Source organism: Accipiter gentilis, chromosome 29, assembly GCF_929443795.1.
Source record: "Accipiter gentilis chromosome 29, bAccGen1.1, whole genome shotgun sequence".
Classification (NCBI taxonomy): Eukaryota; Metazoa; Chordata; class Aves; order Accipitriformes; family Accipitridae; genus Astur; species Astur gentilis.
This window is the reverse complement of record NC_064908.1, coordinates 8,942,984-8,957,924: the sequence shown is the minus strand read 5'-3', so window position 1 is coordinate 8,957,924 and position 14,941 is coordinate 8,942,984. Positions and strand designations below refer to the sequence as shown.

At 56.3% G+C, this 14,941-nt stretch overlaps 1 protein-coding gene across 1 annotated transcript; it reads left to right on the top strand.

Moving 5' to 3' along the window:
• Nucleotides 1-11,165: 11,165 nt before the first annotated feature.
• Nucleotides 11,166-13,390, top strand: NRARP (NOTCH regulated ankyrin repeat protein). Its single transcript, XM_049832315.1, has one exon. It carries the CDS (start codon nt 11,369-11,371, stop codon nt 11,714-11,716), a length of 348 nt encoding a protein of 115 aa, XP_049688272.1. The 5' UTR covers nt 11,166-11,368; the 3' UTR covers nt 11,717-13,390.
• The last annotated feature ends 1,551 nt before the right edge of the window (nt 13,391-14,941 follow it).

Here is a 14,941-nt window from a genome sequence, read left to right as displayed (position 1 = left end):
GAGAGAGCATCTTCAGTGCCCAGAGTGCTCCCCAGCCTGTGGGACACATGTCACGCCACGACCCATCCCCAACGTCCCCTCTCACCCTGGTCTGGCTCTCCCAAAATCTCTCCCGGCATTCCTCGGAGTTGAGGGGTAGGTGCAGGCGTAGGGTTTGGGGGGGGCGCTGAGCACTACTGGGCAGTCGCAGGAAAACCTCTGGCTGCACCACAATGACTGCTGGCACTCGCATCATGCCACACTGGAGCCAGGGATGCCCCAGCAGAGCTGGACTGGTCTGGGGTGGGGGTTCCCATTGGTGCCAAAGCTGTTTGATGGGTCCATCAAGCCACCCCGCCATGCCTGGGGCTCTGTGAGGCATGCACAGGAGTGACAGTGAAGTGTGTGGTACCACCACCAGGACCCAGGGTCAGCAGTGGGACTAGCCAGAATCCAGAGGAGGCTGCACGGGCCAATGGGGGGACCAGGCAAGGCAAGGAGCCCAGCCGGGTTGGTCCTGCAGCTCCGGGCACTGCCATCTGATGCTTCCCGGTCCAGGGACAGGCTTAAACCACTCCACCCTGCAACTGAGGAGTATTTGCAGAATTCCTCCTCTAATCCTGGTTAGCTGCCAGGCCCTGATGTTACTGCTAAGAGTGCCCAAGGGGCTCTTGGCTGAAATGTGACATTTACGGGCCAGCGAAATGCCTGCCAGGGCAGTTTACGCTGCAATGCGAGACTTGCTTTCCCTCTCCAAGCGCTCCTGGCCATGTGGTGCCAGCAGCTGCTTCTCCCCAGGGACATCTCACCCCCTGGCTCAGCCCATTGGCAAAAAAAAACATTTTCTACTTTAAACATTTCTCTTCCTATAAACTCCTGCCTGGCTGTTAATACAAGTGGCCCTAAAAGCTGACTGTCCCCACACTGTGCCCATCTTCACTCCCCAGCAGCCCCTGTGAGTCCTGGCCATGGGCATGACCGCCTGGTGACACTTCCCATGGTCACAATGTGCCATTTTGTCCTGATTTCCATCAGAAGATGGCAGAGGACTCCTGTGCCCACCATATGCCCACCCCTCTGTCCCCATCTCCCTCGCAGCCCTGCCAGGGCCACACACCGCCCCTCGTTTGCTGCCACGGAAGGCTAGTTTCTTTCAAGTGGAAGCATAAAATAACAGCACCTCCTTCACTGGTGATGAATGAAGTTGAGGCGGATGCTAGCAGCACTGTGATGGCAGGGCTGTGACCATGGCAGCACGCACCACTAGCCCTGCCTGTGCTTAAAGGTAAGGACATGTTTTGGCAGGGCAGGGATGTTGAGCCTTGCCCCTTCCCATCAGGACACACTGAGGTGTGAGTCCAACTCTGGCCAGAAGCAGCTATGAGGATTTGTGTTTCCCAGGGGGTCTGGGGGGGTATTTTCCCTCCTTCTCTGTGCATGAATTGGCGGAGCTTGGAGACAAAGCTTCCTCCATGGCTGAGCATCACCATCATCACCACAGCAGTGTCTGCTGGACTGTGTTCATGGACCAGCAAGACCCCCCTGCCCCAGCCACTGCTCTGCTTGCGGAGTGACGGATGTGCTGCAGTGCAGTGGTTAGTATTTTGACACTGGCTGCTGCAGATTGGCCTTAAATCCACTTTTTCTCTCCTCCCAGTCTGGTTTCGGAGGTTGCAAAGCAAAGCCTCACTGATGATGCCCCAACCAGAGATGTCCATGCCCAGCACAGTGCAGCCCCTACGCAAGGAGGACTCAGGGCCCACATCTCCTGCTGCCGAGTCTTTGGCTATGTGGGGATGCTGGGTGTGGGGGGATTTCCCTGGGGAATCACTGCATTGCTGCCTCCTCTCCTCTCCTCTCCTCTCCTCTCCTCTCCTCTCCTCTCCTGCCCAGCCCATGGTGGAGGGCTGGCAGGTTCTGTGCTTCCCAGAGTCACAGCTAGGGATGGTCACATCTGTCCCCTCTAATCCCCTTGCCCCAGGAGCCCCCACAGCCCAGCCATGCCGTGGCACTGCCTGGCTTCCCCAGGGACTGGTGGCCATTCATCCTCCCAGGCTGGTGGGTGCAAGGCACTGGAGCTCAGCACCCAAAAATGGTCTGTTTGAGCAAAACCTTCCCACCCCACTACCTACATAACCTCCTTCTCCATCTCTCTTGGTTTGCCCTGGAGATGGCTGCTTCTTCCAGAGATGGGCAGAAGAAAAAGAGGGATTTTCCCACTTGGCTGGAGGGTCCCAGGGCCTGGCACACCTTCCTGAATGCGCATTGACACCTCCAGCCGAGGGGATTATTTCTCCTAATGGGATTAGAATGCCTTCTGCTGATCTCACCCTCGGTGGCCATCATTTTTCCATCGATTCTTTCAGTTTCCCTCCTCAGTTGCCTACATTCTTTGCATATAACCTGAAGGAGTTGTGTTTCATGTCCTGGTTTTCCAGCCCTGCACTCTCTTGAGGTGTTAATGTGTTTTTCTTAATTCCCTCTTCAGCTAAAATTGGAGTTTCCTCTTTGCTTTTACCCCCAGGTCATTTTTGTCAGGTTTCTGGTGCAACAGTTTGGGGACAAGTGGTGAGGGCAGAGGATAAACTGTGTTTTGCTAACCTGGCATCTTTAAATGTACCTGGCCTGATGCACTGGCAATTGCTTACAGGGCTTCTAGTGCTGGAAAACTGGTACGGGGAGGGACCAAATATCCACTTTGTGGGTTTTGATACAGTCAGTTGGAGACATGGACCCTGGTTTTATGTGCCCTGGGCCAACCTCCCTGTCTTTGGGCCATAATTCACTTGTCCTGGGCTGTCAGGATGAGCTCCAGTATTGAATACCATGTCAGTGCAGGGCTTTGGCACTAGGAAATGGCACCCATGATAATGGGTTTTTCTGCCTCTATGTCATGGGTAGATGTTTAGAAACCATACCCCACGCCCAAAGGCAGCGTCAGAAGCAAGCACCTTCCTTCTGAGCAGCCAAGGTCCCTTCAGCCTGTGTCACCTCTGGTGCGGTGGCAGGACAGTGGCCTTGCTTGGACATGGACACGCTTGGATGGAGATGCTTCCAATGTGCCAGCTGCAGTCTTGGTACTGTGGACTGTAGCATATGTTTTCTTACCCATCAGCCACCAGCTCTGAAGCTCTCCATCGCGCCATCCCTCCCCTTCCCTGCTCAGGGGCAGGAAGGCTGCCTGAGGCTGCCAGGACAGTTTTCTCCCTTCAGCCTTTTCCAGAGCCCTCAGATGTCCAGGCTGGGTGGCCAGAGATCTGCGGAAAGGGGCACATGGGATCCCTGCTGAGGGACCCCCAGCACCCGCCTGGGGCATCCGCTGCCCCATGGCTGCAGGGTGCTGACTCTGGCCCCTTGAGGATGTCCTGCCACTCTCAGCCTTGGGCTGTTGCTCTGGCTCAGGGGTTTTCCCATTGTCCCTGCATGTCCTGGTGACCTGTTCAATGCCTGGAAGTGGCATATCCTTACATTCACCCACCTCTGCTGCCAGCACCCCTGATGCCCTGCAGAACAGTCATCGGCTCCTCCAGCACATGAGCCACCTCCTCCATGAATGCTCCCAGCTTGTGCCTTGGCCATGTCCTTGTGGGTAACCAGACCCCCAGCTCCCCTGGAGCAGCACATGGGACACTAAAGAGTGTCCTTTGAGCAGAGGGAGGATGAGGCTTGTGCTTTGCCAGCAGCCTCTCTACACCAGCCACTGGTGGAGGGTACCAGTGGGGTCACCCCAGCCAGCAAGCATGGGACTGCCAGCGCCAGAGGCTGAGCAGTCCAAGTCCCCTCGGCTCTGCACGGACTCATCTGTGTATCAGCATCCTGCTGCTTTGGGGTTTGCTCTGGGAGGGCAGAAACTGGGGATGAAGCAGAGCGGGAATGCTGCAGAGCTTCCTGCTGCCAGCCCCCGCAGCGAGCGATGCTTCATCGTGCGATGAGACGAACCTCTCCAGACCCCATTTGGGGGAAGCTTCTGAGTCACACAAACATCTGAGTCATCCCAGCCCCAGCCGGGAGTGGGGAGGTCAAAGCTGCAGCCCCAAGCCTCCCAAACAACACTTCCAGCCAGCCCATTGGCATTTTGGAGCTTTGTTCACTGGATTTTTCAGAGCTGTGGTTTCACGTCTGTCTGCCACCACTTTCACTGTGGAGGGGAGCTGGCAGGGGGGACAGCAGGGCATGCTGACCCTGTCCCTCGCCCTGGGGACAGCTCCTGGCCACACAGCTGCCTGGAAGGGGCCCTTCCCTCTGATCCCTGGGGACAGTAGGGTCACCTCCCAGCACCTCTAGGACTTTATCTCCCTGCCATCTCCATCAATTTGGGGCCAAGCTCTTGTGTTTACAGCCTGGGCTGCTGGCAGTCGGCTGTGCTGAGGCAGGCTCACCACGGTGGGACTTGTTTTAGGAGAAGACCAATCCAGGGCAGACACCAGCAGGTTGTTGTGTACATGTGGGCATGTCTCAAAACAGCTCCCAAAGGGTCTCATCCAGCTCCTGGGGGTGGGGGCAGTGGCTGAGACCCAGCACAGCACCTCTCCCTTTCTGCTGCCTGCAGGAGGTGATGCCAAGGTGGGATCTGGGCAGCAAGGTCATCTCCAGTCATAGACATGGCCAACATCAAACTCCACATCGGGCCGGCCTTGAGCAGCATCCAGGAAGTAATAAATTGTCCAGTTTTGAATGGTGGATACAGATCAAAGGGAATTAAACCAGCTTTTTAATCAGTCCACAATATTGTTTCCCTATCTGCCTACTTTAAAAAAATATAATTTAAAACTCCCATTGTCTGTGTCATACTAATGTTTAACATTCATTAGGGCAGTAATGAGCCCTCCATGGTTTTATGGGGCCTTTTGATCATGTGTTGGAAGGGCAGCTCCTGCAGCACTCTTGTGGGGATGTGGGCTCTGGGTGAGCTGCCCATGCCAAGAGCTCTTGGACCCGCAGGTTGCTTCACCTGCACTCAGTTCCTGCCCCTGCATTGCAAGATGTGATCACGGGGGGACCCTGTGATAAAACGGCACCAGGGAAGCGTTTTATCTCTGTTTTATCATGCCGACCTGAATGAACAGCATCTTTTAGCACTGAGAAATCACACGCTACATCGGATATCAGGCCCATTCCTCTCCTCGCCTTGTGTACTCCTTGCATATCCTTCAGAGTTTGATGGGGACAAGGTGTTTGGCACTTAGGCCAGCTTTAGTTTACACATGAATATATCAACATTGTTCCTCATCAGGCAGGAATGCGCTTCCCTCCCTTCTCCCCCACCTTATCCCCATCCCCTTCCGAGCAAATTTCCTTCCTCCTGTAATCTGGAGCGGAAACCTCGCCACATATTTGACTGGCTCAGAGAAATCAGCTCGCTTTTCCTTGGCGTGACTTTGTGCCTTGAACTAGGGCTGGTCAGTCCCTAAGGCAGCCGGCAAGGCAGGGGAGCAGGGTGAGCACTGTACTGCTGCCCATCCTTGATGCAGAGCTTCTTTTCCAGCCGGATGCTCCGATCAAGCTCCCAGTTGCTCGGCTGCCGTTTTCAAACAAACTGGTGTGTTTCTGGGCACGGACCCAGGGCTGACAAGCCCGAGGCTGGCTGCAAGCTCAGGCCCTTATGCTGCCCCACACCACGGAAACGCTGGTCCCACGGGCCGGGGGTCACCTCGGCTGGCCCTTCACCGGGGGTAGGAGAGGAGAGAGGTGTCGGTGCCATGTGAGAAGGCAGATTTGCATCAGGAGGATGTTTGCTCCCTGGGAAATTGCCTGGGACCAGACCCTTCCCATCAGCCTGCCAATATGTGGGCATGACTCTCAGGCAAATGAGCTTCTACCCGCTCACCAGGCGTGCCTCACCATGTGTTCCGCAGGGAAGGGGGTATGGCCATGTCACCCCCCAGACTGCCTCAATGCCAGGGATGTACCCACAGAGCAGTCACCAGGTCCCCAGGCCTGTCCCAATGGGCTGTACCGTGTCTTCTGGGGGAACCATGCAGTGGGAGCAATGGGGGGGCGTACCCCCATCCCTGTGGCCACCATAAAGGATTGACCATGCAGCGTAATCAAACTAGTGGCCCCGGGGACCACGTGTCTCAGGAGATGGTAATTTCCTAGCACCAAAGACTTGCACCGACACGCGATTCAATACTGGATCTCGTCCTGATAGCCCAGGACAAGTGAATTATGGCCCAAAGACAGGGAGGTTGGCCCAGGGCACATAAAACCAGGGTCCATGTCTCCAACTGACTGTATAAAAACCCACAAAGTGGATATTTGGTCCCTCCCTGTACCAGTTTTCCAGTGCTAGAAGCCCTGTAAGCAATTGCCAGCACACCAGGCCAGGTACATTTAATGATGCCAGTTTAGCAGAACACAGGCTCAAGCCAAGACAGTTTGGTACGCATGTGCTTGGCTGCGGCAGGGACATCAGCCAAGGCGATGCCACAGGGTGGCCCAGCAGCACTGGGACACTGGCGCAACTGGAGAGCCCTGCTTGTGGCACCAGGCAGGAGATCTCCAGCTCTGAGGGTGTCCCAGTTGGTGGCCTTTTGCCCGAACAGCATCTTCCCACTATCAGATACGGAGGCTGTAGGCCACATCAGAAGAGCTGCAGCATTTCCAGCAGGATAAGGACTGATAAAGTGGGTCACTGGAATGATTGAAGGCTGAGCGGCAGTGCAACAACCCAACCTGCACAGCCCAGCACTACATCACCACAGCCCCTGCGGGGAGTCGGGGTCCTTCAGCCGCAGGGCCAGGCATGCAGCGATGTCCCCACCTGTGTGTCCCCCAAGGACAACGACCATGCATAGGGTTATGACCGTGCTTGAGTCTCGCTCAGGTTTTAAATCCTGTTTGTCACAGGCTGGGAGGGAGGGAACATGCAGAGAGCAGCATCCACGGTGGCATCTGCAGGAACCGGCAGTCCCCAGCCCACGTTCCCACTGTGGCCTCTGTGGTGCAGATGTCCCGGGAGGATGGGGGATGCCTGGAGCCTCCCCTTGTCCCCAGGGCTTCCCTGAACCACCTGTGAGAGCTTTGCTCGTGGTGCCTTGCTCCCTGCAGAGGACATGAGGCACCCGCACACATGTCCTCACTGCACGAGCACGAGGTTTGTCTTGCAAACCCCAGCTTCTGGCCTCAGGAGCTTTCTGCCTGCAGGACTGGCAGGGGCCCAGCCCCACCCTGGGCGCTGCTCAGGTGCTGCTGAAGGCTCGTGGTGTGTGATGTGTCCATGGGGAGAGAAGGAGGCCGGTCCCATGGCCGTGCCGCTGCTTGCACCCCGCTGCGAGCAGGGCAGCTCTCAGGCAGCACAGGGGAAGGTTTCCACCTGAGACACACCCCCACAGCCCCCTCCCCGCTGCTTCCTTACCAAAAGCAGCCCCCCGGGGTCAGGCACCCCTCTCCTCTCTCCCAAAGGTGGATCTCCACAAGGGAGACTCTTCCCACCCAGCAACCCCAGCCCCCTGGCCCCACGTGGGCTCTCCCCTCCCTGCCCGCATCCCTGCGGCCAGGCAGGCGGCGTTGGCCAAGCCCCATGTTTCCCCACCGGGGCTCCAGCAACCGCTTTGCCAAAAAGCCAGGAGGCAAAGCACCAGCAGGGCCAGCAGCGGAGGAAACCTTTGCGTTTCCTCCCGGCTCGCAGGGAGCCAAGCAGGCAGGTCGTTCTCCCTCACGCGCCTTTTGCTGGGTCTCTGTGCTGGGAAGAAAAGCTCTCGTCTTTCCCACGCTCTCCGACACATTTTAATGAATTAAGTGGGGGCACGCCCCCTCGCCGCCTGCCCCGGATCCGTCCCCCCGGCTCTCCGGCTCCCTTCAAGGAGGCCTCCGGGGGTGGCTGGACTCTCACTGGCTTGTCCGCCTGGCCCAGAGGATGGGCACAGCCCGCTTGGCTTTTTTGGAAGAGAGCTGGGACGTGCCCAGCCCAAGGCGCCCAGCACCAGGATGGCTCTGAGCCCCTCTGGCAACACCAGTGGCAGCCGTCCCTCCTCCTCTCACCTGCAGGCTCTCATGAGCAGGGGGAAATTTGGCCATCACGTCTCTCAAGGACGGGTAATTTGTTCCGCACCTCCCAGCGTGACCGTTTGCTTAAGGCATCACAACACCATGTCCCTCTCCCCACCTCCCACCGCCGTCTGCAGCGCCGGCGCTTGCCACGGCTTCCCCTCTTCTCAGAAGAGAGCAGATAAATCACTGGGTAGGACTACTGGTTTTGCAGGGCCCCACCAAGTGAGGACGGGGTGGGAAGAAAGGGGCCTTCCAACGCCTGCTGACGGCCCCTCTACAGCCCCTCGCCAGCCAGCGGGCAGCCCGAGCCGTGTGGGGAGGCTGGCCCAGCCATCGAACCGCAACTGGCTCCTCTCCGGTTATGGAGCTGGGGAACAAATTGGAGCTGAAATGCCAGGTTTCAAAATTGCCTTTTTATTTTCCTTTTTTTTTTTTTGCTTTTTTGCTATTTTCCCTCCCTCTCTGGCACTGTTCCCAGGCTGAGTCCTGCCCCCACCTGCCAGCCCTGAACATTTGCATGGCTGGGTCCCTGCCCAGGCTCTTCATTTTTCTCACCAGTGTCACTGGCAAATGCACATTTGCTTGCGAGGATGTAACTCTGGCCAAGCCCCAGACCGGGGAGGTGTGAGCAATTCCCACTCTCCCACGGCTCACTAAGAGGGCTCGACACCTCCCAGGATACGGCCTGTAAATGCACGAAATCTGCTGTGCCGGGATATTCAGGAGTGGAAAGGACAGAGCGAACCGGCAGGAGCCGAGCCCCGACCCCAGGCTCCTGCCATCGCAACCACCATGCCACCTGGCTCTGCCAGAACCATCACATGACCCATCACTTTCCCTTTGCCAGCTTTGCCATGATGGGTTTGCAGGGTTTAGTGCCGGGAAACGGTGATGGGCTGCTGTGGCTTCAGCACTCCCTGAATGCTGCTGTGCGGCTGTTTGCACCGCCGGGCTGTGCCGGGCTCCTGGGCAAAACCATAGCTTCCCATGAGTCACCGTGAGTCATGGCATGTCCCACCGGTGAGCTGACATGGGGGAGAGGAGGGCAGGGATTGTCACTGGTGTCCTCTGTTGCGACCACGGCTGGGGTGATGGGGGGCAGAGCCACCACCTCCTGCCCAGGACAAGGCCCTCGGGGGGATGGGACAGGTGGGGGTGGGTCCTCTTCACTGTCTTTGGGCAACCCTGGCTCCTGCAGGGACCCCGAGGCCCCAAGCCCACCTCTGTGCCCTGTGCCAGCACTGAGGGGGCTCCATGCCTCAGTGGCATGGGGATGTCTTGGGAGAAGCTGCACAGACACAGGGCACCAGAAGAGAAGCACCTGCAGCACAGCGGTAGCACCAGACGCCGCACTGTGCCAGCCACAAGCCCCCGACTGTAGTCACATCCCACTCCTCCCTTTGGTGTGAGAATGATGTGCTTCAATATGCTCACATTAGAAAGCTGTGACTGGGAGAGCTCTGGCCTGGGGAAGCCAAAGGGGGTGAGACACAGAGACCAGACAGGGATGGATGGCGATGGGATAGGAATTGGGATGGGATGGGCACAGGGGAGAAGATGGGGATGAAGATGGAGATGGCGATAGGATGGACGGGGATTGGATGGGGATGGGGGTGGGCATGGGCATGGGATGAGGGTGGAGGCAGGGATGGGATGGAGATGGGCACAGACATGGGGACGGGTGTGGAGATGGGAACGGGATAGGAATGGAGATGGGGGTGAGGGTGGGGATAAGAAAAACTAGCTGCAGAAATGGACTTAGAAAAGTAGACCCTTATGGGAGGAGAAAGAGGAGCTGCTTCACCAACTCCTTACAGCCCAAATCTTAACCTCCTCCAACAAAGGAGCAGGACCCAGCGAGGGCAGGAGGAGAGTCCCAGCCTTATCCAGCTGCTGCCTTCCCCTGACAGCTACAGGGAAAAGCCACGGGAAAATGCCATGGGGTGAGTCATGCCCCGAGCTCACGGCCACTGTCCTCCAGCCGTGTGACGGATAGCTCTGAGATGGCATGTTTCTTCGATTGGGGCTGAATTTAGCAGTTGGGCGATTTCTCCCTTTCCACCCCCAGATGGACACACCGGCACGGCCAGGTGACAGCAGCTAGCTGGCCAGCTGCCCCCGGCGTGGCTGCTGTCACCTTGTTTTACGACACGCTCCTTCCTTTCTTCCTGCCCCTCCTGCTCCACTCTGGCCGACCAAATGCCCCGCAGACACGGTGGTGCTGGCCTGGGGATGCCGCTTCCCACCCAGCCTCTGCCGTTTGCTCCCCGGGGGCCAAACGGGTGCGGGGAAGGCCCCTCCAGCACAGTTTTTGGTTGATGCACTATTTTCGGTACCTTTTTGCCCATTTTCCTGCCTACCCACGGTGTCCGCACCAGGAATCCGGTCGTCGGCTGGGCAGCGGATCCAACCCCAGATACAGCCCTGTGCGACTCAACTGAGTCACTCCAGGGCCGGCGGGACCTGGTGGTGGGGGCTGCGTCTTGCCCCCAAAAAACAGTCCCACCCGTGGATCCCCCAAACCTCACGCAACCCCTCGCTGCGTGCCTCCGAAGGGGCCGGATCTCGCGGGGCTGAATCCCCCCGTCCTTCTCCGTCACCTGTCCCGGTTTGCTCGCGGGGAGACAAACCCGCAGCAAAACCGTGTCGCCCCCACATTTGAGGCTGTTTGCAATAACCGCCCCCACCCCCCCCCGCAGCGCCTCGGTGACGCCCATTCCCGCGGGGTTTGGGGCCAGCGGGTGCCGGCCGGGGGTGAGGCGGGGGTCGGCGGGGTCTCGGAGGCGCTGGGGGGTGGTTGGGGACGGGAACAGCCCGGTTCCAGCACAGCGCTCCGGGGAGAGGCGGGCAGCGGGGCCGGCTGCGGCCGCCGGGCCGGCTCGGCCTGGGCGGTGGTGCCCCCTGCCTGCGGCCGGCGAGCCGAGCCGAGCCGAGCCGAGCCGAGCCGAGCCGAGCCGAGCCGGCAGCGCCCCCCATCGCCGCCCCCCCCCCGCGCAGCTCACTGCGTGGGGGAGGGACACCCCGGTTCCACTCCCCCCTCCCGGGGGCGTGGCTTCCCGCTGGGTCCCCGCCCCCCTCCCCGCCCGGCAGTTCCAATGGACGCGCGGTGGCGGAGCCCCGCCCCTCGGCGCCGCGTCACGGCCGTGCCATTGTTATGCAAATAAAAGGGTGGGTAAAAGGCGCGGCGCGGGGCCGGCTCCGCTCCAGAGAGGCCCGGGACGGCGGAGCGGCGGAGCGGCACCAGCGCGGAGGCGGCGGCGGCGGCGGGGGCCCGGGGGCCGCTGCGCGGCGGTCGGCGGCACCGGCACCGGCGGCAGCAGGAGCCGCCCGCCACCGCATGCCCGGGCGGGCGGAGGCGTCGCCGTCCATGCGGGGCGGCGGGGCGTGAGGCGGCGGCATGAGCCAGAGCGAGGTGTCGCCGTGCGCGGCGCCGCCGCCCAGCCAGCGCGTCTTCCAGGAGGCGGTGCGGCGGGGCAACACCAAGGAGCTGCAGTCCCTTCTGCAGAACATGACGAACTGCGAGTTCAACGTCAACTCCTTCGGGCCCGAGGGGCAGACGGCGCTGCACCAGTCCGTCATCGACGGCAACCTGGAGCTGGTCAAGCTCCTGGTCAAGTTCGGCGCCGACATCCGCCTGGCCAACCGGGACGGCTGGAGCGCCCTGCACATCGCCGCCTTCGGGGGCCACCAGGACATCGTCCTCTACCTGATCACCAAGGCCAAATACTCCGCCGGAGCCCGGTGATGCCGGGGCCGCCCCCGTCCCCCGACTCCCCGGCCGCCAAAGCTGCTCCCACCCCCGCGAGGGGTTTATTTGGCGAAGATTTGGGGCCCCACGCAAAACACGCCACCGTTCGCCTGCTTTTAAATTTTTTTTCTCCTTCCAAGGGTTGTTTTCCTACTGTAATATGTTGGTTTGGTTTTGGTTTTGGTTGGGTTTTTTTTTTGGTTGTTGGTTTTTTTTTTCCTCCATCTACCTCGGCTGCACTCACAGTATTCACGGTTTCAGTTTGACATCTGGTCAGATGCTTTAACCCCCCCGTCCCCTCCCCGCTAATATTTAATCCTCGCCCACCCCCTTCCCCGTCCCGTCCCTCCGATTTAAAGTATTCTGGCTCAGAAAGGAATTCATTTCAACGCTCCCCCAAAACCAACCAACCCACCCGCCCGGCCTCCGTCGGAGCCAAGAGCGGTGCCAGCCCCGGGCTCCGGGAGCGATGCCCCGGGAGGGGCTGGGGCTGCCCGCGGCCCCTCCTCGGCGAGGAAGAGCAGGAAAGTCTTCCTCTTCCTGCAAGCTTCTCCCCGTCTTTTCCCACTGCTGATTTTTCTTCCCTGCCCCTCCCCCCGAGACGACTCCGTTGGAATATGACAGACACGGTTTTCTCACCCCAATTGCCCCCCCCCCCTTTTTTTTTTGTTTTATTTTGCGTTGGGTTTTCTGCTTTGGTTTTCTTTTTTGGGTGTCCGAAGAAAGTCTGCGTCCTCACCCGCTCCTTGAATCCGTTTAGCACGCGTGAGATCCCAGGAAAAGACATTGAATCCTTCTGGTTTTGTGTGTAAAGGGGGATTAGCAAATCCTGGACTTTTTTTTTTCTTTAAAAAAAAAGTGAAATAAACTCTAGAGGCAGAGGATTTGCTTTTGCACAGAAAAGGGGCGCGAGCGCTCTCTGCTGCCTAGAGAGATGCCGGAAAACTACTGAAAATAGTGTGGGAACTTTTTTCTTTTGGTGAAACTTGGATAACACTTCTCAATGCAGAACGATTCATTTGACGTATGTAGATTCACCTGCCTTTTATATTATATATATACCTAAATATATATATTTATAAAAGAAAGGGAGGAAGAAGAGAAAGCCACCCGAAGTCGCATTTTGAAGTGACTGCACGTATAATCGCAAATGCTGCTTTTTATTGCTATGGCACAAGAACATCCATTTGGAAAATGCGGAAAATTTCAGAAGTCTCCTTTCTCCCGCTGGTCTTTCAGCCCTCTTCTCTTCGTCTGCACTAAAACCATCCATATCACTGCCATCTCCCCGCTCTTTCCTCTCTTGCTCCCTGCATCCAAACCATTATGATTAAAAAAAAAAGAAAATAGTTACCTGCTGGTTTATTTGGGTTGTGTCCTAACTATTTATCATGTATGTATATATTTGTGGGTGAATATTGTGAGCCTGGTTTTGTTTGAAGATGGTGGTGAGTGTTTCAAAAATATGGTTTGGGAAATATGCTTTTTTTTTTCCTTAGTCTTAAAACTAAAAAAAAAAAAAACTTGAGTCTGCCATGATTATTTCCCATTGCACTGAATATTCTGCTCTGTCTCTGATGGTTTCACCTGCAGTTTGGTTTTGGTTTTCTCCACTTCAGCAATTTGAGATGATTTTAAAAAGCTCCAGATTTAAAGAAGAAAATGGAAAAAGCAAGCCCCGTCGAAAGCATCTACTGTTAATGCTGTAATTTGCAAGGAACTGCTTGGCCGAAGTCTTTCTGTGAGCATGGAAGGGGGTGTCCAGCACTTCCACTGGCGCTTCTATGCGATAGTTACGGGGTGGGAACAAGATCTTTTCTAGTGAGGTTTTATCGTCGTTACCAGATGGTTGCACATTTATATTTTTTTTTGACTAAATGGATTTGCCACAATGAAATGTCATAACATTTATGACATGATATTAAAAAGTGTATTGTAAAGCCAAGTTCTAGATGGATTTTTAAAAAGAAATCTTGGTTATAAACCCAGTCTAAAGGGAGCTCTGTCCAGTGTTGTAAAGACAACATGATGTAACCCATATTTATATTTTTATAAAATACCTATTAAGACTGTGAATCTCCTGTGTGAATTGCTGGGTGAGTTGTTTAAGAAAAGTATTGTTCCTTTCCAGCCTCCTGGAGCTTTAGACACGCTGAGATTTTGGGAAACTGTATGTCGGGGAAGGGGGTTTGCTCTGAAATTGTGAGTTGATGTATTTTTACATCCCTTTGTATTTTACTGAAAAGCTGCTGCCCTTCCTAGTCCCTAGAGTTTCAATTTTCTATGCAACCCCCACCCCCCCACCCCCCCCCCACCCCCACCCCCCACCCCCCCCCCTCTCTCTTGATCCTGAGAAGTAAAAGGGATGCAGATTGATTCAAATTGAAATGAGGGTTCCCCCCACCCCCCTTGTTGGCTCATCATGCTGCTGACCCTTCATGCCAAAACGGGGAGTACAAGAAAAAAAAAAAAGAGGCAGGTGGGGGAGGCTCGCTCGTGCATGACTGGTCGCCTTCCGGCAGTCATCTTTTTAATTATTATTATTATTTTTGTAAGAAGAATATATTGATAATGTCAGTGAAATAAGCAGACATTGAAGCTGATGCACAGATTGCTCCAGAAAGGAGTTTTTCTGTAGATTTTTCTTTAGATGCGAATACCTTTTTTAATTATGTTAATTAATGTTAAGAATTTTTAGGCTTATATTGAAGCTGTATGTGGGTCACTATATGATCATTTCTAACTGGATAAAGTCTGTACAGTACAGCATATTCCTGAGTGTATGATATAGACGTGTAGCCCCAGAGTGCGAAATTTATAAATAAATTTTTCATCGATCTTTTTATAAAAAAACCCAACAAATGGCTTTTTCATTTGTTCATTCCCACATGCTTATGGGTGATGCTGGGTGGTTCCTGCTGGGGGGAGGGGGTGTGTGCCAGCTGGGCCCCCAGGGCCCTGTTTCGATGTCGAAACCTGCAGCTCTTCTGGGGTTAAACACATCCCCAGAGGGTGATGATCTTTGCGGTGGATTTTTCGGGGTATGCTGGAGCATGCAGCTCCTGCCAGCCCCTTCTCTTTGGCTGGAGGAAGCTCCCTGGGGCTCTGGGGGATGTCCTGGGGTGTCCCATCCCAGCATTCAGGGGCTGGGGGGGGAGGGGTGATGGCTCAGACCAAACCCTGGTGCTGGACTGGGCATGTCATGTTTGAGAAGTTCCTAAA